At 46.2% G+C, this 27,616-nt stretch overlaps 2 protein-coding genes across 5 annotated transcripts; one reads left to right on the top strand and one right to left on the bottom strand.

Moving 5' to 3' along the window:
- Positions 1-217: 217 nt before the first annotated feature.
- Positions 218-11,762, bottom strand: RFXANK (regulatory factor X associated ankyrin containing protein). Of its 4 annotated transcripts, none has more exons than XM_060275420.1 (9): positions 11,642-11,762; positions 8,324-8,534; positions 7,874-7,957; positions 7,062-7,127; positions 5,510-5,610; positions 5,292-5,417; positions 4,322-4,388; positions 2,520-2,600; positions 218-1,286 (listed from the first exon to the last, which is right to left on the bottom strand). In XM_060275420.1, exons 2-9 carry the CDS (start codon positions 8,460-8,462, stop codon positions 1,228-1,230), a joined length of 723 nt encoding a protein of 240 aa, XP_060131403.1. In that variant the 5' UTR covers positions 8,463-8,534; positions 11,642-11,762; the 3' UTR covers positions 218-1,227. The 4 variants fall into 4 exon arrangements, with proteins under 4 accessions (XP_060131403.1, XP_060131401.1, XP_060131402.1 ...); XM_060275418.1 differs by lacking the exon at positions 11,642-11,762 and adding an exon at positions 9,241-9,739 and having other exon boundaries at positions 220-1,286; positions 8,324-8,527; XM_060275419.1 differs by lacking the exon at positions 11,642-11,762 and adding an exon at positions 9,241-9,738 and having other exon boundaries at positions 220-1,286; positions 8,324-8,479.
- On the top strand, positions 11,687-26,493 carry BORCS8 (BLOC-1 related complex subunit 8). The gene is made up of 4 exons (XM_035120467.2): positions 11,687-11,809; positions 12,894-13,006; positions 24,879-24,943; positions 26,219-26,493. Exons 1-4 carry the CDS (start codon positions 11,773-11,775, stop codon positions 26,322-26,324), a joined length of 321 nt encoding a protein of 106 aa, XP_034976358.1. The 5' UTR covers positions 11,687-11,772; the 3' UTR covers positions 26,325-26,493.
- The last annotated feature ends 1,123 nt before the right edge of the window (positions 26,494-27,616 follow it).

Below are 27,616 nucleotides of genomic sequence, written 5' to 3' on the forward strand. Positions count from 1 at the left end.
GGAGTTATTGGTTTCTTTGTTATAGAGTTATAACCAGTGCGGTGCGGGGACTCGCTAAGCGGCGCCGGAAATCGCGTCAACGCAGCCGCAGAAGCGATTTCTGGTGCTGCGGACATTTTGGAAATGGGCAGCCAGCACCAGAAATCGCTTCTGCGCAGAAGCCATTTCCGGTGCTGCGCTGCCCATTTTCAAAATGTTTGCAGCGCCAGAAGTCGCTTCTGCGCAGCCGTGGACAGGCACAGAAGCCATTTCTGGTGTTCCAAACATGGGCAGCGCGGCATCGGAAATCGCTTCTGCGGCTGTGCGGCCCATGTCTGGCCCACGGGCAATAGTCGTGGGAATCCTCCGGCCCACGGGCAGAAAACGTTGCCGACGCTTGTTTTATACTGTAAACTGCTCTGTGATCCTCAGACATAGGGTGGTAAAGACATATATAACGAATAGTGAACAATAATTTATTTTGTATTTTTATGCCAAGATATTCATTCCTTTATTCAAAAAGAAAGCTCTCACAGCTGCTCACCTGGGTTCCTGGTTCGCCCTAGGCGAGCGGAAATAAGCAATCCTGTTTAAGGCAAGCACAGTGTAGCAAAGTTGCCTGCTTAGCAGTTTCAGCAAGTTTTCTAGGGACAGAATAATTTCTTCCATTAATTGGGGGCGTTCAGTTGTTGCCATTTCAAATTTTAAAAGTACAGAACATAGTCCTTTTTTTTTAAGCTCGGGAATCAGCAAAATTATCTCTCCCATCACACGCATCCCAGCTCAGAACAGTTTGCAAACGGCAGCGGGGTGCCTTCTGATTTGCAGCTTGGCTAGCTTCTGCGAGTCACCGGGAGTTCCTTTGCTTCCGGAAACTTCTCCTCTGGCTGGAGTCTGGATTTCGGGGGTTCCAGAGCAGTGGAAGTTGATAAATGAGACCTCCGGGTATAGGGCAGCATAAAAATTCAATAAATAATAAAAAAATAAGTTGATGGCAACAAGCAGTTTGGGGGGGGGTGTCTTGCCGTCAAACATAACCCCTCTAGCGCCCCCCTTTCCACGAGGGCTGTAGCGAACTTTTAAAAGCCCAGTGACTCTCAAACTTCCAACCCTGTCTCATGTGTCTCAGATCAGCCGGTCAGTGCAGAAGGGTTTACCTTGAATCCACCTTCAAAGCAGAGGGAAAATGGTGGGGGGGGGAGCAGGAAGAAGGTCCCACCCCCCCTTAGTGTGACAAGAAGTCCTGTTTCACTCAGGTTCTTTGCTCCGTAATAACTTGAGGATATGTTTTTCAATCACGTGTTGGACTAGGGAAGGGAGAGAGAAAGCAAAGAATGAATGGATGGACTTGGTTTTTTTTAATAAAAAAAATACAGAATTCCAGTTTATATTTATCTCCTTCATTAAATTTATGCACCTGTTGATTTATTTCTTTTTTTAATAAAAAAAAAATTCAACTTACCGGTACAGGTGAAACTCGGAAAATTAGAATATCGTCGAAAAGTGCATTTATTTCAGTAATGCAACTTAAAAGGTGAAGCAAATATATGAGATAGATGCATGACATGCAAAGCATGGAATCATAGAATCGGAAGAGACCACAAGGGCCATCCAGTCCAACCCCCTGCCAAGCAGGAAACGCCATCAAAGCATTCTTGATATATGGCTGTCAAGCCTCTGCTTAAAGACCTCCAAAGGAAGGTCTTTAAGAAACCAGAAGCCTCCTTACTGGGAATAGTCGGAAACGAAATCCCCCAAAAAGATGTAATTTTCTTTCAGTATGCCACAGCAGCAGCAAGAATTTCAATAGCGAAGAATTGGAAAGCACAAGAAATACCAACTGGGGGAGAATGTCAGATGAAAATTATGGACTATATGGAACTAGCTGAACTGACCAGGAGACTCCGCGACCAGGGAGAAGAGTCGGTGGAAGAAGATTGGAAGAAATTTAAAGAATATTTAAAGAAACATATATATATAAAGAAACATATAAACATATATATATATATATAAAATTGAGATAGATTTGGAAGTAGATATAGGTTGTAGTCTTAGAAAGTTTGGGTTAAGGTTAAACAGAATATGAAGTAATATTTTAATGAATGAACAATTAGAAATATGTAAAGGAAGATATATAATATGGTTTTTAGAATTTTAAGTTAGAAGTTGCTAAAGATGAGTGACAATGAACCACAGTAAGGGGAGACTCGAGGAAGTCACCCTAAAATGGTTAAGAAAAGAATAAGAATTTAGAAGTTTATGCTTTCCCCCCTTTTTTGTTTTGTGTATTTGTGTATTGTATATTTGTGTATTTTGTACTGTACTGTGTGATGTTTTGTTTATAGTCTTTTACGTATTGATAGAAAAGCTAATAATTTTTTTTTGCAGCAGGATGGGTGAGGTCAAAGGGGACCCCCACCTTGCCCAGTCTCCTGGATGCCCCAATGGGAAGCCCCCCCCCCCACAAGCAGAAGGACCTCATAAGCACCAAGATCCCTTGACATGGGACCCTCTGGCCCCTCCCATGTTTCCGAACCCACCTTTCTTGTGTCCCAGAGCGACTGCCAGGTCCATCGGGGTGTATCCTGAATCTGCCTCGGTTGTGAGATCAGCACCATGGGCTGAGAAGAGGTGGGGGAAGACAACTATTTTATGTATTTTAGTGCTATGTTCCTTTTGTAATAAATAAATAAATATATACATTACACACATTCTTTATTAAAGTCCAAAGACCCACAAAAGCAATTGCAGCAGAAATGCGGGGGGAGGGGACATTCCTAGGCAGCCACTGTGTTTTATCCAGAGTGTGTTGATTTCTATTTCGTATTACCTCGGAGAGAAATTTTGCCACAGCCAGGGTAATATCATTTGCCTTACCCCCAAGGAGATACTTGAGATAGAAGGTTTCAGGCATAGCTACCAAGTACCCCGTTTTCCCCGGGAAACCCCCGTTTTTACTTACCTTTTCCCGGTGGTCCCCCGTATCACTTCGTCTCCCATTTTTCTCCGTTATTTTCTCCTGCCGGCGGCCATTTTTTCTGATTTGCCCTTCTATGGGCACAAAAAATGGTCACCGCCGGCTTCAAAAGCCACATCTATGCATGATCGGAAGTGCGTAGACGTGACTTCCGGTGTCGGCCATTTTTGGTGCCCATAGATGGGCGGGGTGACACCGGAAGTTGCGTTGACGCACTTCCGGTCATGCGTAGAAGCTACTTTTGAAGTCGGCGGTGGCCATTTTTGGTGCCCATAGAAGGGCAAAGCGACACCGGAAGTTATGTCGACGCAACTTCCGGTGTCACACAGCTGCCGGTCCCGGATTCTGCAGTCCGGGACTTGGAAGGTAAGGGTTTCAGGATTTCCAGGCAAGTTTGCCAATAAGGGTTTGTTTAATTGGTTCCTGCCTTGTTTACGCAGCCCACAATGTAGTAAGACATGTCCACAGGTTGCATGTGTTCACTGTATGCAATATCCCATAGCCTCTGCCTCAAGGATTTAAGGGCAAAATCATAACCCAAGAAATGTTTCATACAACAGACAGCCTGAGAACACAGGCAGAGTCTATTTTGATACAGTCTGCCAGTCAGTCTGCCATTTTGGGCTTCAGATGGGAAGAGATTTAATCTGGGTTTGGGCTAGGTGTTCACCAGTATGCGGATGACACCCAGCAATAAGTAATTGTGCTCTGTGTTATAAATCAAGCACTGCTAGGAGTTGTTTCTTTCTGTTTTTCCAATTTATTTCTTATCGATAAAAAAATCCAGTCCGGCGTGACTGCAAATTTTTCTTCTGAAAGTGTGAGAAAGTTGGGAGAACTAACCACTGCACCACCCTGCCTCAAAGATGTTTAAGTTGCCACCAAGTGAGAAATATCCCCTATAGCAGGCTTCCTCAAACTCGGCCCTCCAGATGTTTTGAGACTACAATTCCCATCGTCCCTGACCACTGGTCCTGCTAGCTAGGGATCATGGGAGTTGTAGGCCAAAAACATCTGGAGGGCAGAGTTTGAGGAAGCCCGCCCTATAGCATATTTCGCCACATCTAAGTCCATTGCAGGCAAAACAGGGAGCTTTGCGGCAACTCCCAAAAGCCAGCAGAGGCATGTGGCAAAACCAAAAAATGCTTCCATGGACTGAAGAGAGTTGGCAGCAAACTACTCGCACTCGCAGTAGACCCACTGAAATTAATGGACCCACGTTATTAGCGCTCGGGAGGAAGGCCCCGTTGGTTGACCCCCTCGTTCTCAGCTGCGGCCGAAGGGAGGCAAGCTTTGCTTCTCCATCCAAAAAGGAGATTGTCGCTCAGGTACGGAAGGACATCCCCCCCCCCCGACACCACTTACCTAGCAAGGCCTCGATGCATTTGACATGGTTCCCGCGCACGGCATAGAGCAGAGGGGTCCCGCCGTTCTGCGGAGGCAACCGAAAAGCATCAGCACAAGGAGGAACACACACACACACACACACACACACACACACACACTTTCTTAGGCAAATAGGCAAAAAACTGAAAATCCTTTGTTAAAAAATATCATCGAGATTTTAGGGACCCAGGTGGCGCTGTGGGCTAAACCACTGAGCCTAGGGCTTGCTGATCAGAAGGTCGGCGGTTCGAATCCCTGTGACGGGGTGAGCTCCCGTTGCTTGGTCCCAGCTCCTGCCAACCTAGCAGTTCGAAAGCATGTCAAAACGCAAGTAGATAAATAGGAACCGCTACAGCGGGAAGGTAAACAGCGTTTCCATGTGCTGCTCTGGTTTGCCAGAAGCGGCTTTGTCATGCTGGCCACATGACCTGGAAGCTATACGCCGGCTCCCTCGGCCAATAATGTGAGATGAGTGCGCAACCCCAGAGTCGGTCACGATTGGACCTAATGGTCAGGGGTCCCTTTACCTTTACCTTTATCATCGAGATTTAGACGGAATATAAAAGAAAAGAGGAAACCAGTGACAATCGGCAAGCCTTCAAATATCTCAAGGGCTGTCAGAGAGAAGAGGGAACAAGCTTGTTTTCTCCTGCTCTGGACTCAAACCAATGTCTTCAAGAACTTTCTAACAGTAGGAGCTGTTCGACCATGGGATGGAAGGGCCTGGCCTCTCCTTCCCCGAAGGTTTTTAAGCAGAGATTGGATGGCCATCTGTCCTGGATGCATTAGCTGCGATTCCTGCCTCGCAGGGGGTTGGACTAGATGACTCTTGGTGGCCCCTTCCAACTCTACAATCCTATGATTCTATGAATGAGGGGCCTGCCAAAGGCTGATTCAGGTCGGCGGGGTCATAGCTGCCCCCCCATCCACCCACCGATGCAAAAGTTACCCAGTCGTAAGTGTTGATGTCCACATCCTTCTCGAGGAGCAAGGTGACGATGTCTGTGTAGCCCCCCATGCTGGCAAGAGACAGGGCGCTCTCCCTCTCCTTTGCAAGGACGTGGGGGTCTGCGCCCTGGGGAGAGAGAGGACACACAGGGCTGTAGCCGTGGCTGGGAAAATGTGGGTGATCCTTGCGCTTCTCCCTCCCCAATGGATTTTCCTTACCCATTCCAGCATGCTGCGGATTGTCTCAATCTCCCCGAAAGCAGCGGCCCACATCAGCGGCGTGAAGCCCCGTTCGTCAGGCTTGTTTAAAAGGTTCTCGCCTGCCAAAACATTTCCAAAATTAGGGAGTTTATTTGACACAGGGGTAGGAAAGTTCAGGGGTCTTTATGTGGACCGCAGAACTGTCTTTCCTGGTGAAGTTAATTAAGTCATTTCGTGGTAGCATTTGGTTTTACAACAGATTTCTCTCATTCTCTGCAGTTTGTTTTTAATTTTTGTGATTTTCCTGCACACTGGCTGGAACGGCTAATGATTTAAGCCAGGGGTCAGCAAACTTTTTCAGCAGGGGGCCGGTCCACTGTCCCTCAGACCTTGGGGGGGCGGACTATATTTTTGGGGGGGAAATGAACGAATTCCTATGCTCCATGAATAACCCAGAGGTGCATTTTAAATAAAAGGACACATTCTACTCATGTAAAAACACCAGGCAGGCCCCACAAATAACCCAGAGGTGAATTTTAAATAAAAGGACACATTCTACTCATGTAAAAACACACTGATTCCCGGATTTAGAAGGCGACTGGGCCTGATCCAGCCCCCAGGCCTTAGTTGGCCCACTCCTGACTTAAGCGGTGCGATTGGGGGGGGGGTTAATAAAACTAAGGGGGCAGTGGAAGCAAAAAAAAAGAAGAGAATAGAACATGTTTCGTCTTTTGTGTAATAACACTTACTGCCAGGCCGGACGCAGTTGCAGGACAACGACAACACAATTTTTATTTTAATATTATCGTTATCTTAATTTTCTGTGTATAATGTGAATGTTACTATGGTTGAGTTTAATGAATAATTCCATAATGCCAAGCTTCAAGGTGTCTTATTTACAACAACATATTTCTTCACTATATTGTAGAATGTCGGCAGAAATAAAGATCCCTAAAAGAACACAAATTTGTCACGGCATCTTTCTGTTTCTTCACTTAAAGAAAGCAGTTTTCCAGGGAGGCACTAAGTATTTTTTTTTCTGAAGGGAGCCTCTGTGGTGGATGAATGCCCAGAGTATTGAAATATGAAGTTCCCTCATATTCAGTATCCCTCAGAACTATGTCACCTATCATAGAGAAAGAAGATAAGCCAAATTCAAGTAGGTTTTGAGGAGGGTTATTTGAAAGAAGAAATACTGCACTGATATGTTAAGTCAGGCATCCCCAAACTGCGGCCCTCCAGATGTTTTGGCCTACAACTCCCATGATCCCTAGCTAACAGGACCAGTGGTCGGGGAAGATGGGAATTGTAGTCCAAAACATCTGGAGGGCCGAAGTTTGGGGGTGCCTGTGTTAAGTGTTGCAGAATAATGATTTGGAATAACCTTGCCTGGAGGAGAATTTTGCTGATCGTTGTAAACAGCTGTCAAACGATTAAATAAATGTTTTTTAAAAAACACCTTAAATAAATAAACCAACCCTGTGAGGCAGGTAACCCTGAGAGAGGCAGACTCTAGCTAGTGGGCAGGAAGTCAGAAGCGGGGGGGGGGGCCTTGGTATTCCTATCTCACCTTTCCTCAGATTTTCTTTCAACAGGACCAGTTCACCCTGGGCTGCCAGCTGATGAATAGAAAGAGCTGGAAATGTAAAAAAAACACAGTAAGGGGCTGCACAGAACCCAAATTCCAAGCCAGTTTTTGAAACATTATTGACCTGTTTTTATAAAATATGCAAATGCATTCAAACCATTCTTGCCTTTGCATAATTAATCCTCAGAGGGAGGAATGAAGCACAGCACTGACGCCTTTCATGATCGCCAGAAATGTCATTCACTGGCAATCATGAGGGATGGAAACTTGACTTTTGGATTAATGCCTTTAAAAAGAAACGGAATAAAATGGCCTGAGGAGTGGAGGGCAAATTTGCTCTTGAGCGCTCTGTTCATGAAGGGAAAGGGAAGGGCTTGGAGGGTGTTAGAGACCATTGGGAAGTCATTTAAGAGAGAAAGCAGAATCATAGAACCCACAACCCTGCGATTAAGATTATTGTGCTCTACCAACTCAGCGAATCCTGAACCTTGACTGATTTTTAACAAAAAAAAACCTGATTTCCCCCTTCAAGGTGCTAGTCCTCTTGAACAACAACAAAAGTGTATAGCCCGCCAGTTTACCAAGTGGTTTGGGAAGTCAGTTCAGAGGAAAAGCAGCATAACAGGATCGTGAACCTTGACTGACCTTAACAAGGAGCTAGTCCTCTTGAGCAACAGGGGGAAATGTATAAATGGGGGAGAATTGAAGCCACCTTGGCTTCAACTGATTCACAGTCCCTCCCCCCTTCCCCAGGTAAAGCAAAAATGTTTTTTGTGGCACCACAACAAACTCACTGTCCAAAGTGGCCGGCAAGGCAGATGCCTCGTTGCCACGCTGCCGATTTGTCAGGGTGGTCGCCAGCTTCAGACTGCTTCCATCTGCATTTTTTAAGAAAGACAGAGAAAAGATGTTAAACCTGGAACCTTCATCTTTCAAGGACCGCTTCTCTCTATACGAACCGACCCAGACCCTCCAATCATCATCTGAGGCCCTTCCTCTGTGAAAAGTCCAGAGTGTGGCCACACAAGAACGGGGCCTTTTCTGTGATGGCTCCCCATATGTGGGATGCTCTCCCCAGGGAGGCTTGCCTGGTGCCTTCTTTACATATCTCTAGGCAACAGGTGAAAACATTCCTCTTCTCCCAGGCCTTTGGCTAATTAAACAAATTAAAAAGTATACACACTGAAAGTGAAATGAAATGAAATATCCTTTTTGAGGAAAGGCGACCGGGTTTGAAGACTTGCCATTTGGTGCAGGGACAGCCTGGTTCGGGTCGTCTTTCTCCTCTGAGTACGGATACAGCTGCAAGATGATGGATGCCTGATCGTCCTCCTGGTCGCTGGCAGGCATCTCTGGGTCCTTCGAGGGGGCATTGTGGGTCATTTCGGCAACAGGAGCTTCTGGAGAAATTGTGAAGGTGTCTATGGCGGCGGCAGGTCTACAGCGCCCTGAGAGCTTTGACACAGCAAAGAAACAGGAACACAAGAAACTGCCCTCAGACAAAGTCAGACAACTGGTTGGCCTGCTTCTGTACTGTCTACCCTGACTGGCAGCAGCTCTCCAGAATCCAGGCACGTCTGTGTCATTGGGGATTGCACCAGGGATGCAAAGCAGGTGCTCTGCCACTGAGCTGCGGTCCTTTCTTCAAAATTAAAAAGATTCTAGTCCTCACTATTCTTCCGAAAGCTACCTTGTACTGAGTCAAGTTGGGGGCATTCTCAACCTCACCAGCAGATGCCCAGGACTGAACCTGGGACCATCTTCAGACAAATCGTGCATTCTGTGGTAAAGGCCATAGCTCAGGGGTTAAGGATGAGGTGCTAGTCCTCATGATTCCAAGTAAAAGGCTGATTAACAGAAGCATAGGAAGTTTATAGACAGTCAGGCCACTGGTCCACCAAGCTCAGGGCTTCCAATACTGACTGGCTGTAGCTGTCCCATGTTTCAATCTCAGGGGGAGCCTCTCTAATTCCTACCTGGAGATGCCACTGAGAACTACTGCATACAATTATTATTATTATTATTATTATTATTATTATTATTATTATTATTATGTACCCTGCCCAACTCTTCACTGATCTGTTTACAACCCTTCTGAGGTCACCCCCGGGCCAAGTCTTGAAGGGATTTCCTGCCTCCAACATGTGACGTAAAAACTCACCAGCCTCTCCCATTAGAAGGGCAATGACCTCAAGTTTAAACCCAGCCCTTTAGAAAAGGTTGATGATCATAGTGCCGCCAAATCCACTTTGACGCATCTTCCCCTCTCTCTGGTCTCTGTGCCCGTCCGTGCAAAACTGAAAGTAACTTTATCTTCCCACAATGCATTTGCAGTAGCTCCCGCGGTGTGGCGGTGATGGCCTGGCCCTTTAAGAGCTTCTCAATGAGGTTGCGGAAGCCGGCATTGTTATGAATGAGCGGCGCGAGCTCGGCCTCCGCCCCGCCCTCTAGCTCCGCCAATCACCGGCCACTAACTAAGAGGAAGCGCTTTGACCCTTCCCCCAAAGGACGGTCTAAAGGGCCAGCCGTTCCATTGTTTTCTTTTTTTAAACCCTCCAGAAAATTTGGTTTTGATTATGCTTTAATGCATTGTGTTTATTTTATGTATTTTATTAGACCGCTGTTCTGAGCCAACGCCCGTCCAAAGCAGCTTCCAATTGAAAAAAATAAAATATTGTTTTCATTACCCTATAAAATTGTTTTTTAAAAAATATTTTATTTTTTTACAAAATACTGCAAAATTTAAAAAGTTAAAACACTCCACATAAACTTTAACAGCTGCCATCCTCAGAACCAATGAGCACTGAATATGAGGCTTTTACATGTTTTAACAGCAGGCAGCTCCTTGCAGGCTGTAGTGATACTGTAATCTCTTCCATCCTTTGTCACCGTAGTGCAGGCTTCTTCAAACTCCGCCCTCCAGATGTTTTTTGGCCTACAACTACCATGATCCCTAGCAGGACCAGTGGTCAGGGATGATCTGGAGGGCCGAGTTTGAGGAAGCCTGCCCTAGTGCCTCCCAGATGGTTTGGACTACAACTCCCATTAGCCTCAACCAGAATGAGGGTCTACTACAAGCATCCCCAAACTTCGGCCCTCCATATGTTTTGGCCTACAACTCCCATGATCCCTAGCTAACAGGACCAGTGGTCGGGAAAGATGGGAATTGTAGTCCAAAACATCTGGTGGGCCGAAGTTTGGGGGTGCCTGGTCTAAATCATACCCAGAGTAGACCCATTGAAAGGAATGGCTTGTATCAATCTGAGTCCTACTCAAAAATTAGACCCACTGAAAGCAATGGACCTAAACAGGTCACTTCTATTCATTTCAGTGGCATATCACAGAATCATAGAACTGTAAAGTTGGAAGGCAGACCCTCCAAGCATCCCTATTTTCCAGGGACAGTCCCGGATTTACAGAAGCTGCCCCAGTTTCTCATATGGACACAGAATGTCTCACCTTTCCTTAGGAAGCCCCTAGTTTCACTGAAGAAATGTTGAAGGGTATGGAGTTATGCAATCCCTGAGCTAATGAGATAAAACCTTTAGAATAAATCTGAAGGCAGCCCTGTATAGGGATTTTTTGTGTGAATGTTTAATGTTTTATTCTGTTTTTATATACATTGAAAGTCACCCAGAGTGGCTAGGGCACATAGCTGTCAACTTTCGGATTTGAAAATAAGGGATCAGCAGCCTCACCTGTCCCAGGGACAGTCTACTATGGTATATCTAACAATCCAGGATTGCAGTGGGAAACTGGAATAAGGAAATTTCCAGCAAAAAAATGGAAGGTTGACAGCTGTGGCTTGGAATAAGGGAGTTTACCGCAAAAAAAGGGAGGGTTGAGAGCTATGATGGGGCAACCCAGTCAGATGGCATACAAATAATAAAATTATTACTATTTTAAGGGAATAGGATGTCCCTTTTTTCATCGGAGAAATGTTGGAGTATATGGGAAGGGACCCCTCAGAATCATCTAGTCCAACCCCCTACAGTGCAGGAATATGCAGCTGTCCCTTATGGGGATCGAACTTGCAACTTGCAACCTTGGCATTAACCAACTGAGTAATCAATTTGACGCATAGTTTGAAAAGTTTTAAAACTTTCAAGGGAAAAATGAAAGAGAGGTCATTTGCAAAGGCACCAGTTTCTGTGCCAGACAAATCTAACGCCAGCTGAAATTCTAAACGCGCATACTAGGGAGTAAGTGCCATTGAACCCTGGTGTGGTGGCCTCACTTTTGAGTAGCCATGCATTTATTGGCTATAGTGGGGAAACTCCTGCATTCAGCCAGGAGGGGGGACCTCCAAGGCCCCTTATGGCTGGGATCCGTCTCTCTCGAAAGACAATGGAGTGCGCCTCCAAGGGTGAAGCCATCCAACCACCTTAGGGACGCCATTCCGGATTTCTGGGGGATATACAGTACTCCTGAGCCTGTTCTCCTCCCGAAGGGATCCCCCAGTGGAGGGTTAGGGTCAGAGTTTCCCTTCTCCCCAATGGTCTCCCTTCCCAGGCATCTGCCCCTCACTTCCCTCTACAGCGCCCAGTGGGAACCTTTCTCACCGGACGGTGTTTCCGAGCGGCTCCCCTTTCGGCGCTGCACGCGGCCCGTCGGAAGTGGCCTCGCAGCTGTCGTTCTTGTCCGGTGCCGCCGCCCGCTTTCCCTCCCGCCGCTTCGGGCTCTCCCCGGGATCATGGAGGAGCCGGAGATGCAGCTCAAAGTGAAGAAAGGTAGCGGCGGAGGAGCCACTTCCGGTGGTGTCGCGCCCAAAGGCGTCCGGGCAGGAATGGGGAGGGAGGGAGCGATGATTTGCAGAAGCGCAAAACCACAGCCAGGATTTGTGTGTTTGTTTTAGGGAAGCGCCTACAAAGCGGCCCCAGCCCCTCTTTTTCAAAGCTCATGCCTTTAAACTGAACGCCATGCGTCAAAGAGTGCCTCTGAGCCTGTGCAGATAGCATTCCCCTGACAGAATGCCTTCTTCTCTCCTGGTCACGCTGGAGCCCCGGAATGTCCTGCATGAGCAGGGAAACATTGTTTTATTGTTTATTATTATTATTATTAAATCATATTTAATCCACAGAAAGAATAATGACATTATTCTTTCATTAGTATTAATATTACGACGTTATAATTCCCTTCATGTCAATAGTACCGGTATGTAGTAGTGGGGAACGGAGTCATAACCATTCCCCCCTGTGTTTATTGTGGTGGGTGGCACAGTTTAATTGCATCGGAAATGACTTGCGTTAGACCCATTGGAAGCAATGGCCCTGTGAGGTGGGTGAAGAGGTCGCCCAGTGGGCTTTGTGGTGGAGCGGGGATTCGAACCCTGATCTCCCAGGTCCTTGCACGACACTCTCACCGCTACACCCCACTAGCTAGACCTTGTGCAATGGTGCAGCTCTATAAATTAAGTAGGTAACTAAATATGGGGAAAGCAAAATGTCACATAGAGAAGGATCTGAAAAAAAATCCTGGTAGCTTGAATCTGTTTTATTCTGGATTGTTTTATCTCAACCCCACTGAATTTTCCCCCCTTTAAAATACAAAGCTTTTTACTTTCAAATACAAAGCGTTATAGAAATGAAAATAATAATAATAAATCCCATTGCAAAAAAAGGCACCTAGACATTCCGTTGTGACCGCAGCCTAGTTTTAATGTACCATTTGGTAATTAGCTTATATATCCGAGTTTCTAACACTGGTAATGGTTGTAGTAGTAGTGATGATGATGATGTTGATAATGGCTGGAAAGGATTTCCTGGCTTGGCAATGAAGCTGCAATTAAAATTAACATCTCCCCATTCTTCCTAGTGACAGACAAGTTTACAGAGAGCATGTATGTCTTGGCCAACGAACCTTCTGTGGCTCTGTATCGGCTTCAGGAGCATGTCAGGCGCTCCCTCCCGGAGTTGGCCCAGCATAAGGTACGCCACCTTCAAACCCAGGAGTGAAAAAAATCAAATACCCACCATGCTTAATTATGGTCCATGCATTGCAGGGGGTTGGGCTACATGGCCCTTGGGATCCCCTCAAATTCTGTGATTCACCAGCACCAGATCAGCTAGCTAGCTCATGGGTAGGTAAACTAAGGCCCGGGGGTCGGATCCTGCCCAATTGCCTTCTAAATCCGCCCCGTGGACGGTCCAGGAATCAGCGTGGTTTTACATGAGTAGAATGTGTCCTTTTATTTAAAATGCATCTCTGGGTTAAATGTGGGGCCTACCTGGTGATTTTACATGAGTAGAATGTGTGCTTTTATTTACCATAAATTGCATCTCTGGATTATTTCTGGGGCATAGGAATTCATTCATTATTATTTTTTCAAAATATAGTCCAGCCCGCCACAAGGTCCTGTAGAATCTATCAGTTCTATTTTATCTGCACAATTGGAATGAATTTCAGGAACCAAAATGCAAAAATGCCTGAGCAGAAGTGGTGAACAATGTTATAATTAATTGTTGTTGCTTTTCTTCACTTACCTCACTGCCCTAGTTAGGAAGAATATTCCTACATTATGAATGGGCTGTGTCACCATTAAGAAAAAGAGGTCGGAATAGGCCAATATATATGTGGACTGTCTCTGTGTCAAGTGACTTTCTTCTTTAAGTTCTCAAAGCTCTTAACCAAGCTCAGGGTTGTCCTCTGAACTAGCCAGATGTTTAACTGAGAATCAATCAGTCTGTTCGTCATTTGAAAAATATGACTTTAGAGCTGTCTTGCCTCAAATGGCAACTGGACATTCCTTTCTGGCAGCTGCAACATTGGTTTAAGGAGCCACTTGGTGCCTAGCGCATATATCTGAGTTTCGAACACAGCCCAAAGCTGCAGTTCTCAGGGAAGAGGATTTGATTGTTAAATCCTCTTGGGAATTGTAGCTCTGGGAGGGGGAAGATGGGTCTCCTAACAGCTCCCACTACCATGAATGTAGTAAAATCCTGCATCAGAGAACCTGCCAGCCTCTAAATGTTGTCACTTCCCAATGTTCCAGCGGAGAGTCAGATAGGATGGATGAGTGTAGAAACATGTGCAAGCCCACAGTTAATGCTTGAAGTTTTATAGTGTTTTTATATTTTGCTGGAAACAGCCCAGAGTGGCTGGAGCAATCCAGTCAGAATTATAAAATTATTATTATTACTAGCTGGCCCTGCCACGTGTTGCTGTGGCTAAGCCCTGTGACTGCCACCACCCTGTGTCGATCCATGGCGTACCCCGCCCCCTCCCACCCCCGGCTTTTCCCTGTGATTCTCCCCAACCTGTCCCGTCCCATGATGTATCACGCCCCCTCTTCCCACCCCCCACCCCGGGTCATCCCTGTGACTGGTCCCACCATGTCCTGACCTATCCCGTCCCCTCCTCCCCCCAACCCCCACCCAGGTGAGTCAGTACCTCCATTCAGCCTAGTCTGTAAAGGCTTCAGCCTAGTATGTAAACGGCAGCCAAGATGCTGTTGAGAGGGAAGGTTCTATAGGTGCAGTACCAGTGTAGCTGCCACTAGAGGGCACTGGTTTGCATCCTGGTTCTTTTCCCAGCATGCACTTTCAGCTGAGTGGTGCATTCTGGAACAGGTTTTTTTTTTTTTATTTCACCTGGTGGAGGTGTGGCATCTGTCTTTGAAAACCTTATAAGAGCCTTCGGACATTCGTTTTGGACATTGTGTTCAAATTTGAACACAAATTTTCGCCCACGTGTTGCTGTGACTCATCCCTGTGTCTCCCCCCACCCTGTCCCGATCCATGATGTATCCCGTCTCCCCACCCCACCCCACCCCGGCTCATCCCTGTGATTTTCCCCTCCCTGTCCCAACCCATGACCTATTCCGTCCCCTCCCCACCCCCAACACCTACCCATGCAAGTCCCTACCTCCATTTGGCCTAGTTCGGCCTAGTCTGTAAAGGCGAACCGAGGTGCTGTGGAGAGGGAATGTTTTCTAGCTGCAGTACCAGTGTAGCCGCCAATAGAGGGCGAAGTTTTTCTAGCTGCAAAATGATATGGCGTCTGTTCCCTTGTTGTCCAGTGGAGGGCGCTATGGGTTTTTTTTAAAAAAAAATGTTACGTTTTTACCTGCCAAAGGTTTGGCATGTGTGGAATCTAAGGTTATGTTGGCACTCACGTATTGGTACTGGACGCTGTGTCCAAATTTGAACACAATCGGTCAAGTGGTTTTCAAGAGTGGAGAGTCCCAAACATGGACCCTTACATATATATATATATATATATATATATATATATATATATATATATATATATAATTATTATTACTACTACTACTACTACTACAGGATGCCCTGTCCTCCATCGGGAGAGGGCCATTTCCCTCATCTCATTATATTTTGGATTTATTGATTACGTTTCTTTCTCACCCTCTTTCCTCCAAGAAGCTCTAGGCGGCGTGTGTGGTTCTCCCTCTCCCCATTTTAGCCCACAACAACCCTGTGAGGTAGGCAGTTGTTGTCATCGTTGTCATTATGGTACAGATTTGCGGGCTTCTTCATACAGCGAAGCCAGCCTTCGCAGAATAGAAACAGAGCAGGGTGCACAAATGCGAGCCCTGAAAACGAGAAAATCGGCGAACTCTAAAGCAACAAAACCATCCATGCAAACTCCTGAAAACGGCAAAACCATTTCACCACATATAAAGCTTATTTTTCCATAAATAACTGGGTTACAGGAGCTGGAGGTGGCGAAGGCGAGTCTCTCCTCCGCCCCACCCCTGTTTAATCCTCACAACCATCCTGCGAGGTAGGCTAGGCTGAGGGGCAGTGACTGTCCCCCCCCAAGGTCACCCAGAGAGCTTCCTGGCCCAGTGGGAGGATTTGAACCTCGGCCTCCCAGGTCCTACGTGTGCAGATCAGTCTCTGGAGGGAGGGGGCTAGTTCTTACTGGGAGGGGGAGGTGTTGGATGAGAGGGTATTTTGGTTCTTTGAAAAGGGATAGAGAATCAATACAGCAGGGAGGGGAGATGTTATCCGGGCTGCTTGTTCCCAAACTTATTTAAAAAGTCCCTTGTTTAATTTAGGGGCTTGTATTAATAGTGGTGCCGTAGGGAGAGCAGGGTTTTGGAAGAGAATGCTAGCGAAATGGAGAAGGTCACCCTGCTGTCTTTCTTCCTTAAAAAAGAAAAAATTCATCAAGGATTTATTCATCTTTTCCAACTAGGCAACATCTCACGGATAAGCTGTCCTGGCGAGAGAGAGGGATTTGTTATTCCCCAGTTCCGAGTTAGAGAAAGCAACCTCCTCCCTCTGTTTCCCCCCCCCACCCCTTAGCTATCTTTTGGGGACTGGGATCTGCTGTTTATTCCTCCCCTGTCCCGTTAATTCCATTGTCTTGAGCATTAGCCAGCTTAAGTTAATGCAAGCCATCCAAGGGAGGCGATCTGAGATTGTTTGAATTTTCTGGACTTGGGGGGGCATGAGTGTGTTTTGCATTAAACCACAGCTACCTTCCATTCAGGTGGCGGGTGGGTGGCGATGTGGGTTAAACCACAGAGCCTGGGGCTTGCCGATTGGAAGGTCGGCGGTTCGAATCCCCATTACGGGGTGAGCTCCCATTGCTCGGTCCCAGCTCCTGCCAACCTACCGTAGCAGTTCGAAAGCACGTCAAAGTGCAAGTAGATAAATAGGTACTGCTACAGCGGGAAGGTAAACGGCGTTTCCGTGCGCTGCTCTGGTTCGCCAGAAGCGGCTTTGTCATGCTGGTCACATGACCTGGAAGCTGTACGCTGGCTCCCTCGGCCAATAATGCGAGATGAGCGCCGCAACCCCAGAGTCGGTCACGACTGGACCTAATGGTCAGGGGTCCCTTTACCCTTTACCTTTCATTCACCCCTTTAGTTTTTTAAAAAGGAAGTTAATGGGCCTTTGGGATTGGCATCTGTTACGTTTTTACGCTGTTTGTTATAGCTTTATCAACCCGACCCATCAAGGGTTGACTCAGACTCCTTGTTGACTGACTGGACATTCCATGAGGGGAGGGGAATGGTTGAATGTTTAAAGAGAAGGAACAGCCATTTTTTCAGTGGAGAGGGTGCCAGGGAGCGGGAGTGTGAGGGTGGTTAGTGTGGGAATGTTCAGGAATGTGGATGAGGAGATATTGTTTAATATATCCTATCCCCGCTTGCGCTAGCAAGCACAAAACTTTAGCAGAGTAAAACATTCCCCTTTTTGCAAAATACACAGCAGAAGAACGTTTGCGCAGGCTTGATTTAAGCCACTAAAATAAAGTGTATTTTCCTGGTATTTCCCCTTTTTCCCTCTTAAAAGAAAAGACACAACACAATGCTCTTAAAAGTATAAAAGATGTTTACTTACAAGCATCTCGAGGTACAGCACACTCAAGAGGTAGACTTGCTTAGTTAAAAGGTAATATATACATTGTGAAGTTCACTTATAAGAAGTGAGACTCCATCTCATCTCTCTCTCTAGGCTGGAGGCCTTGAGGGAGAGACTCACTAAGATGTGTGTAGTCCAAGAGGTCTGATCCAAGAGAGGGAAAATGGCTGTTTCCTTCGGGATTTATCTGCCACTTCCTCAACTCATTTGCATGTGAAGGAAGAGGAAACTACGCTTAGTCATATCCTCCTCCTCAGTCCTCCAAGTGGACTATCTAGGGATTGTTGTGACTTGACTGCACTTAACCCTTTGCATCCCACAAAAACCCCTTCTCAGGCAATTCACAACATACACAAAAACATACATAAATAACTTTAATCAACCACCCAAGAGTCCCAGCTTGCCACGAAGATCCTGGAACTTCTCTCTTGGCAGGGGCTTTGTTAGGACATCTGCAGTCATCTGGTCAGTGTTGCAGTAACACATTTCAACAAGTCCATCCTCGATCACCTGGCGTATGTAGTGGTACCTGACCCCAATGTGTTTGGTGCGTGCAAGGAACTTTTCACTTTGTGTCAGCTTCATACTGCTCTGATTGTCCTCCATCAAGCTGACAGGTCCCGTTCTTGGCACGCCAAAGTCCTTCAGGAGCTGATCCAGCCAGGGGATCTCTCTGCAAGCTTCCGAAGCCGCAATGTACTCAGATTCTGTGGACGATAAAGCTACACATTTCTGTTTATAGCTGCCCCATGCAATAGCTCCGTCCCCATACATAAAAACATAGCCACTTGTGGATTTATAATCCTTATTGTCCCCAGCCCAATCCGCATCAGTGTACCCAAGCAGTTTAGGGTCTCTGACAGCTGGCAGTTTTAATTTACAGTCCATGGTTCCCTTTAGATAACGAACAACCCTCTTAACTCCAGCCCAATCATGCTCAGTGGGACAACTTACTTTCCTACTTAGGATCCCCACTGCACTTGCCAGGTCAGGTCTGCATGTGGTAACCAAATACAAAAGTTTGCCGACCGCTGACCTGTATTGCGTGTTGTTTGGCAGCAACTTCGAACCTTGTTGATTCTTCAAGAAGTCTGTGGCCATCGGTGTCGCAACTGGGTGTGCGTCCTGCATCTGCATGCTTTCAATCAGTTCAGTTATCTTTTGCCTTTGGCTGAGTAAGAACGATCCATCCTCTTCTCTCTCAACTTGAATTCCCAAGTAGTATTTCACTTTTCCAAGTTCCTTGACCTCTACTTCCCTGTTGAGGTGTTTGACTATGTCTTTATAGTCTTTCTCATTTGACGTAGAAATTAAAAGGTCGTCAACAAAGGCTAAAATGTACGAAAACTGTCCATTCCTTTGTTTGGTGTACAAGCACTTATCAGCAGTCCCTTGCTTGTACCCAAGCTGCACCAGCATCTCATGGAGTTTCTGGTTCCAAGCCCTCGCTGCTTGCTTCAAACCATAAAGTCCTTTCTGCAGCTTGCACACTAGATGTGCCTCATTTGGTTTAATGAAACCTTTGGGCTGCTTCATATAAATCTGCTCAGAAATTTCGCCGTGAAGAAAAGCTGTCGCAATGTCAATATGGTAAACTGACATTTGCTTAGATGCTGCAATACTTAAAAGTAGTCTGACACTGCTGTATCGAACTGTCGGTGCAAACACTTGATCGTAATCCTCTCCATACTTCTGGGAAAAACCTTGTGCCACAAGCCTAGCTTTGTAGCGTTGCACCTCCCCTTCTGAACCCTTTTTAACCTTGAACACCCATTTACTTCCAATTGCTTCCTTACCAGGAGGTAGTTCTGTGAGTGTCCAGGTCCTGTTCCGATGAAGTGCATCTATCTCCTCCTGAGCAGCTTTCCTCCAGAGACTGGCTTCATCTGGTGGCATCCTCTCTATCTCTTCCCATTTGGAAGGTTCCTGTGGAGACGCCGACCTTGTAAGGTAGGACAGCCGTAATGGTGGAACACCTCTGTTGGTTCTGGATGAGCGTCTGACCTCTGGTCTTTCGACCGCATCAGCTTCCTCATCCTCCTCCAGCAGTGGCATATCCCCATACAGCTGCTCGTCATCATCTTCGTCTCTGGTGCTGCCAGGGGCCTGGACCTCCACGTCTTCTCGGGTGTCACCTATAGGGGGTGCTACGACACTAGAAGTTGGATTAGTACTTTGTATTGGTTCAAAAGGAAAAATCACAAATTCCTCATCCTGTGGCTCCTTGGAACAATCAATGGCAGTGTCCTTTGTATCAACTTTGCCTTGCTCATCGAAGTAAATTACATGCTGCGAACTTGTCTTGCCAGTTTGCGGATCCAAGACTCTATATCCTTTTCCTCCAGAAGCGTACCCAACTAGGATCCCTGCCTTCGCTCTGGAATCAAGTTTGTGTCTGTGCTCTTTGGGCACATGATAGTAGCACAAACTTCCAAATACACGTATATGTGACAAATTTGGGGCTTTTCCATGCCAAAGTTCAAATGGTGTGCGCTCTGCGCCTTTTGTGGGCAGTCTGTTCTGAAGATAGACTGAGCAACGAGCCGCTTCACCCCACAGCCTGTGTGACAAGTTAGCTTCCTTTAGCATGCACCTTGTCATTTCCAAAATGGATCTAAATTTCCTCTCTGCAATTGAGTTTTGTTGGGGTGTGTAGGCAACTGTGGTCACGTGTGATATGCCTTCTCTAGCCATGACGGCCTGCATCTCATGTGAACAAAATTCCCCACCATTATCGGACATTAAAATGGAAGGGGCTCGCTGGAACTTGTTCTTGACCATGTTAAGATAGTCCCTGAACAATTCCACTGTCTCACTCTTCTCCTTGATAAAGTAGGCTACGCAGAATCTCGAGAAATCGTCCAAAAATATCAAAATATATTTATTACCTCCTAGAGAAGACACATTCATTGGTCCACATAGATCTGTATGGACAATGTCCAATACTTTAGTGCTTCTCTTCTCTGCACAACGTGGGAAAGAAGGTTTAGTTGCTTTCTCACTAACACAAGTTATACATTTTGATGTTGGTGTATTTGTGTTGCTTTGCTTTACCTGCAGACCTCTCACAAGATCACCTTTCTGTAGTTCCAGAATAACGTTGGTGTCTCTGTGTCCAAGTCTCTTGTGCCAGAGATCCAGACTTCCTTCGTCCTTTTGACTTGGTTGCGCCACCTTTGCAGACTGGTTCTGCTGGTTCTCTGAAACATTAAGCTCATATACACCATCCTTTAGTGTGCCTTGAACATAAACTTCATCATGCTTAGTCACAATACATTGTCCTTTTTCAAATGTAATTTTAAAACCTTTCCTGTCCAAACTGGACACGCTGAGTAAGTTGCAATTAAGCTTTGGTGCAAACTTAACTTCAGTTATCTTAGTATTAATTGTTTCATGATCTACGTTGAATTTCAAATTCACAGTTCCTGAACCAATTGCCTTTACAATGTTGCCATCAGCAATCTCAATTTCAGAGGTTTCATCCCCATTAATCTCATTAAAATACTCCTTTTCATAACAGAAATGAGAACTCGCTCCACTGTCAAGAATCCACTTATTGCGCTTATTTTCACAATCCTGGACAGCTAAACTCCTCTCCTGCATCAACATGGTTTGCTCATGACTCCCCTTCTTAACACCTTGTGGTTTTGAGGGGTGGGATTCAACTTTATCCCCATTTTGACTCTTGCAGTTCCTTGCTATGTGGTTTTTCCCATTGCATTTAAAACAAATTATTTCTCTAGATGTCTGTCTGGACTTTCCAAAATGCTTGGATGCATAGCTGCTATCCTTCCTCCTTGGATTCCTTTCTTGAGAATCAAGGCTATCTCTGCATTCCTCTCTTAAATGGTTGATAAGCTCATTAAAAGTTAAATCCTTTGTGTGATCCATTATACTTTTAAATGGAGCAAACGTAGGTCCCAATGATGCAAGCATAAACGTTACTTTAGTCACATCATCAAAGGCTCTGGGAGTAAGGGCAATTCTTTGAACAATCTCAGAAAAATTCTTAAAATGCTCTGTAAACTCTTCTCTAGAATTCATCTTCAACTTGAGTAACTTATCCAACAAGTATCTATAGGAACTCTCTGTAGATTGTGCATAAATGCGTTCAATGTCCTCTAGGATCTTAGATGCATCATCTTCAAAATTTATCATTGATAGATGCTCATTCCTCAAACTGCTCAAAATTATGTGCTTGGCTTCATCATTTTTAATACTCCAAGCTTCTATCTTAGCTAAAGCTTCTGCATCGGTTCCTGTAGGCTTTTCTTCCTTAATGGCCTGCAGAACACGCCTAGCAGCAAGATAAACTAAAACGCGCTGCTTCCACTGCACAAAATTATTGTCATCCAGCAGCATAAAACTTGGTCTTGCCTCACTATCAAAACTGGAGCTTGCCATCTTAAAACTTCAAAAATTTCCAAAATTCAAAAATCTTTCAAAAATCAAATTCAAAATCTCAAAAATATCTTCACTACCTCTGAGCTTTCTCAGTGCTGTAAACTCTGAGGGAGGGGAGGGGTAGTTAATCCCCCAAGCACACTGCAGAACAAAGAGACCATGTGCTCAACCAGGAAATCCTAACTGGAAAAATCCTACAGAGTTCAAAATCACAATCCAAATCAATCCTTCAAAAATACACAAAATACGCAACTCTGGGCCGCAATAACCCTATGTGGGAATGTTCAGGAATGTGGATGAGGAGATATTGTTTAATATATCCTATCCCCGCTTGCGCTAGCAAGCACAAAACTTTAGCAGAGTAAAACATTCCCCTTTTTGCAAAATACACAGCAGAAGAACGTTTGCGCAGGCTTGATTTAAGCCACTAAAATAAAGTGTATTTTCCTGGTATTTCCCCTTTTTCCCTCTTAAAAGAAAAGACACAACACAATGCTCTTAAAAGTATAAAAGATGTTTACTTACAAGCATCTCGAGGTACAGCACACTCAAGAGGTAGACTTGCTTAGTTAAAAGGTAATATATACATTGTGAAGTTCACTTATAAGAAGTGAGACTCCATCTCATCTCTCTCTCTAGGCTGGAGGCCTTGAGGGAGAGACTCACTAAGATGTGTGTAGTCCAAGAGGTCTGGTCCAAGAGAGGGAAAATGGCTGTTTCCTTCGGGATTTATCTGCCACTTCCTCAACTCATTTGCATGTGAAGGAAGAGGAAACTACGCTTAGTCATATCCTCCTCCTCAGTCCTCCAAGTGGACTATCTAGGGATTGTTGTGACTTGACTGCACTTAACCCTTTGCATCCCACAGTTAGGTTATCTAGTACATGAGTAACAAGGTTATTACCATTGAAACTAAGCTTGTACAACAGGAAATACCTTAAAGCAACCATTACGTTCTGGAGAAATAAAATTTCCAGTGTTAAAGTGCCAATCAGAAAATCGTCTGTGTTATTTTCCAGCCAAGGTACATGAAACTCATTCATGAGGACACCCATTAAAAAGACAACATTTCCTTCAAGAGTGGAACTGTTAGTTTGTGTCTTTGGGGTGCGCCAAGAGGGCGAGCCAGGCAGACAGACCCAGGGTGTCATAAAGTTACCCCAGGGAAGGGGCAAGCTTTTAAAGGAAGGGATTCTTAGAGGCAGAACTCCCTATACTGTGGACACAAGGGATAGTCTCAGATACAGCCCTGAACTTTAATAGGTACCTGGACACGGTTGTGCTGGAAGAGGACTCTCTTTTGTATAAAAGAAGAGGAAATAGAATAAAACCCTCGAGTGCATGAGGGAATACAGAAAGGCTAAGGGGAGCAATAGGGGGGGAGGCTCGGTTTACGCCAGACCATCCCTGTTAGTTCTTTTAATAAGTGAGAGGTAGAATAAATAAGACGGAAGCAAGGGTCTTTCGTCGCAGCATCGGTCTGTCTCAGGAGACAATGGAGTGCACCTTTGAGGGTGAAGTCAAGCTGTTGGAAGGTTGCAGCACCTGCTGTGGCTGTAGAGACCAACGCGGGAGAGACATATTGCATTGCAGCCGGGGCAGATGAAGGCATCTGATTGTGCTGCTGCATTTCTTCTTCTCTGTGCTCCTCCCGGCACAGTCATTCCTCCTCTGATCCACTGCTATGGATGCAAACCTGACTGCAGACATCTTTGTAACACAGAGTCTGCCAATGGGTTAGGGTTCTTGGGGATCCTGCCACCTTCCATTCTGTGCACGTGGCCAAGCCAGAGTAGACATCGCTGAGACTGGAGTGCGAACAAGCTGGGAACGTGGGCTTGGCGTAGCACATTTTGGTTTGAGGCTCTCTCCTGCCATGCGATGCCCAAAATCTTCCTAGTGCAGCACCTGTGACCCAGTGTTAGAAACTCAGATATATAAGCTCAGCGCCAAGTGGCTCCTTAAGCCAAGGTTACAGTCACCCAAACAGAATGCCTTGTAGCCATTTGGAGAGCAGTTGGCGCTAAAGTTGTATTGTTCAGTACGGTTTTTTGATTTTTAAAATTTGTTCTGATTGTGTGGATGAAATATAACGGATAGAATTCCACAGGGTGGGGCCCTAGTGTGTGAACACAGTCCAGACCCAAGGATCCCCAGATGGCGGAGGCATCAGGCACCATCCTGGCACCCGGGCATCTTCACTTGGTTGCAAGCGGCCGATAACCAGGTGCAAAATGCGCCTGGCAAATTTCGAGTGCTGCTGTGACCGTATAATAAATGTTTGATTGACTAAGGTAGTTTGTTTTCTCTGCAAAGGAGGTTACCCATTGTGTACCTGTGGCTAAATCTGCTGTCCATCTGTAGGGCTTTCTTGCAGATAAGTTCAGATATCTGAGTTCAGATATTTAAGCATAATAAAGGTAAAGGTAAAGGGGCCCCTGACCATCAGGTCCAGTCGTGTCCGACTCTGGGGTTGTGGCGCTCATCTTGCTCTATAGGCCGAGGGAGCCGGCGTTTGTCCACAGACAGCTTCCAGGTCATGTGGCCAGCATGACAAAGCTCCTTCTGGTGAACCAGAGCAGCACACGGAAACGCCGTTTACCTTCCTGCCGGAGCGGTCCCTATTTATCTACTTGCACTTTGACGTGCTTTCGAACTGCTAGGTTGGCAGGAGCTGGGACCGAGCAACGGGAGCTCACCCCGTCGCAGGGATTCGAACCGCCGACCTTCTGATCAGCAAGCCCTAGGCTCTGTGGTTTAACCCACAGCGCCACCTGTGTCCCTTTAAGCATAATAGGCCAGCCTTATTTTGGAGACGTAGGGGGCTGCCCATTGCCCCTCTGAAAGACTTATGCAATTGTAGAGTTGGAAGAGACCCCCAAGGGTCGTGGCAGCCTTTTCTCCTTGGGCAGTTTGTGACCAGAACCCCCACCCCACCAAAAAAGCACTAGGGTTTGTATTTTGATGTGCTGCGTGGCATTGTTTAGCGCATCAAGCTAGAACTGAAGAGGCCCAGGTTGCTTCTCGGAGATCATCACCCTATCGCCTTTTCTCCTTGCAGGCCGACATGCAGAGCTGGGAGGAGCAAAGTCAAGGGGCCATCTACACCGTGGAGTACGCTTGCAGGTACTGGGGGGGAAGCCTGCGGGGCTGCATCCCTTTCCCAAAGATGCTTCCCAAGCACCCATAGATAGGCTGCGGGGGGGGGGGGGAGACAGCAGAGAACCTCTGGTGTTGATCCCCATTTCCATGGCTAACTGTACTAAACTGAAACCAAAATCCACACTGCTTAAAATTAGAATTCAGACTTCCAGGTATCTCATTGCAGCTAAGAGAAATAGGAACTTGACATGCAATTCAGAAGTCTAGTGACCCCATGAATCATAGAATCGTAGAGTTGGAAGAGACCACAAGGGCCATCCAGTCCATCCCCCTGCCCAAGCAGGAAACACCATCAAAGCATTCCTGACAGATGGCTGTCAAGCCTCTGCTTAAAGACCTCCAAAGAAGGAGACTCCACCACACTCCTTGGTAGCAAATTCCACTGCCGAACAGCTCTTACTGTCAGGAAGTTCTTCCTAATGTTTAGGTGGAATCTTCTTTCTTGTAGTTTGAATCCATTGCTCCGTGTCCGCTTCTCTGGAGCAGCAGAAAACAACCTTTCACCCTCCTCTATATGACATCCTTTTATATATTGGAACATGGCTATCATATTACCCCTTAACCTTCTCTTCTCCAGGCTAAACATACCCAGCTCCCTAAGCCGTTCCTCATAAGGCATTGTTTCCAGGCCTTTGACCATTTTGGTTGCCCTCCTCTGGACACGTTCCAGCTTGTCAGTATCCTTCTTGAACTGTGGTGCCCAGAACTGGACACAGTACTCCAGGTGAGGTCTGACCAGAGCAGACAGGATGCTGGAATAGATGGGCCACTGGCTTTTGTAGCTGCTGCATCACACTGTTGACTCATGTCAAGTTTGTGGTCTACCAGTACTCCTAGATCCTTTTCACATGTACTGCTCTCAAGCCAGGTGTCTCCCATCCTGTATTTGTCCCTTTCATTTTTTTTGCCCAAGGGGAAAAAGGGAGGACAACTATAGGAGGACAACTATGATCTGGTAACCAAGCCTTATGAGGAACGGTTGAGGGAGCTGGGTATGTTTGGCCTGGAAAAAAGGAGACAAGAGATTATGAGAGCCATCTTCAAATATCTCAAGGGCTGTCACATAGAGGAGGGAGCAAGCTTGCTTTCTGCTGCCCCAGAAGGGAGGATCCAAATCAATGGCTTCAGGTTACAAGAATGGAGATTCCAACTAAACACCAGGAAGAACTTTCTGACAGCAAAATAAAAATAAATAATAATAATGCCGTCTCAAGTACTATCTCTCTCTCTCTTTTCCAGTGCCATCAAAAACATGAAAGACAGCAGCGTTTATTTCAAGAGCATCGAGGGTCTGCTCAGGCACACCATTGCGGTGAAAGACCGCCTGAATGCTGCCCGCAGGTAGCTCCAAGAAGCCCCCCATGAAGCCCCCCACGAAGCCCCCTCCCACCCCCAGAGGAGTCCCAGGGTCTGGTCGGTGCAAGAGGCCAAGACAGCAGCAGTCTGCACAGTGTTGATTGTGGCTGACTTTTTAAATTAAATCTTGTTAATATTAAAGCTTAGCAAGCAGCAAACCGATAATAGAATGATGTTTATTGCTGTGGTGTGTGTGTGTGTGTGTGTGTGTGAGAGAGAGAGAGAGAGAGAGAGAGAGAGAGAGAGAGAGAGAGAGAGAGAGAGAGAGAGAGAGAGAGACTTCCTGTGTGCTGAGAGTGAGGGTTTTCCCTACATTCCTTGTGCTTGGGAAAGGTGTGGCAGGAATATGTGAATTGACCTTATCCCAAGTCAAGACTTTTGGCCAGTATTTCCTACTCTGACCGGCAGCAGGTCTCCTGGATTTGAGACTCGTGTAGTGGGCAGGGGCCTTTTCCCCAGCCTGGGAACCTGGGACCTTCTGTGCACAAAGCAGATGATGGGCAACCCAGTCAGATGGGCAGGGTACAAATAATAAAAACATTACTTTATTATTTGTACTGTTATTATTTGTATTATTACAGCTGAGTTGCAGTTCTTCTATTTAAAAAAGAAGATCCTAGTCCTCATGATCAGTGCTTTTTTTCCTATATACTCACCATGAAGTTGTTACAGTAAGTGCCACACTTCTTAACAACAACAAAGGAGGTGCCAATACTACATACTTTTGAGCACTGCTCATGATTCTGATTTAAAATCAGAGCCTAGGAAGGTGCCATAAACCAGGTGGAACCATTGGTCCATCCAACTTAGCATGGTCTCTACACTGATTGGCAGCAGATCCCCAGAGTTTCAGGCAGGGAGTCTTTCTAAGCAGGTGCCGGCGATGCCTGGGGTTACTTGGGAGAAAATCTGTAGACTCATAGAACTGTGCATTTGGAAGGGGTCCCTGCAATGCGGGAATCACAGCTAAATTGGACACTGCTTTCCAGCCTCTGTAGCTGGAGGTTCCATTGCTAGTGGCTTGCTGTTACAGTAACATCGCATATTATGTGGGGGTTCGGGTGCAAGGGAAATTGCCGCAATTGGGGGGGGGCTTTCCCACAGCTAGCTGGTGAGCCGGGGGGGGGGGGGGAGAGAATTGCACAAGTGTAATTATGCGTAATATGCCATGCGTCTGCCACTTTTCACATGCCTGGAGGAGGGAGGATTTGTTAATGGATTGAGGTTGAATCGAGGTTGAATCCTGACAAGACATAAATACTGTTTTGGGGGGACGGGGGG

This window comes from Zootoca vivipara, chromosome 6, assembly GCF_963506605.1.
Source record: "Zootoca vivipara chromosome 6, rZooViv1.1, whole genome shotgun sequence".
NCBI lineage: Eukaryota > Metazoa > Chordata > Lepidosauria > Squamata > Lacertidae > Zootoca > Zootoca vivipara.

What these genes read in the sequence shown, in the direction of transcription:
- RFXANK (XM_060275418.1), bottom strand. An exon ending in CTTGCCGGCCACTTTGGACA is followed by an intron (nt 7,128 to 7,873) that starts GTGAGTTTGTTG and finishes TTACATTTCCAG; the next exon opens with CTCTTTCTATTCATCAGCTG. An exon ending in ATGCATCGAGGCCTTGCTAG is followed by an intron (nt 2,601 to 4,321) that starts GTAAGTGGTGTC and finishes ACCTCTTCTCAG; the next exon opens with CCCATGGTGCTGATCTCACA.
- BORCS8 (XM_035120467.2), top strand. Translation starts at nt 11,773, where the DNA reads ATGGAGGAGCCGGAGATGCAGCTCAAAGTGAAGAAAG. An exon ending in GCAGCTCAAAGTGAAGAAAG is followed by an intron (nt 11,810 to 12,893) that starts GTAGCGGCGGAG and finishes CATTCTTCCTAG; the next exon opens with TGACAGACAAGTTTACAGAG. An exon ending in ACCGTGGAGTACGCTTGCAG is followed by an intron (nt 24,944 to 26,218) that starts GTACTGGGGGGG and finishes TCTCTTTTCCAG; the next exon opens with TGCCATCAAAAACATGAAAG.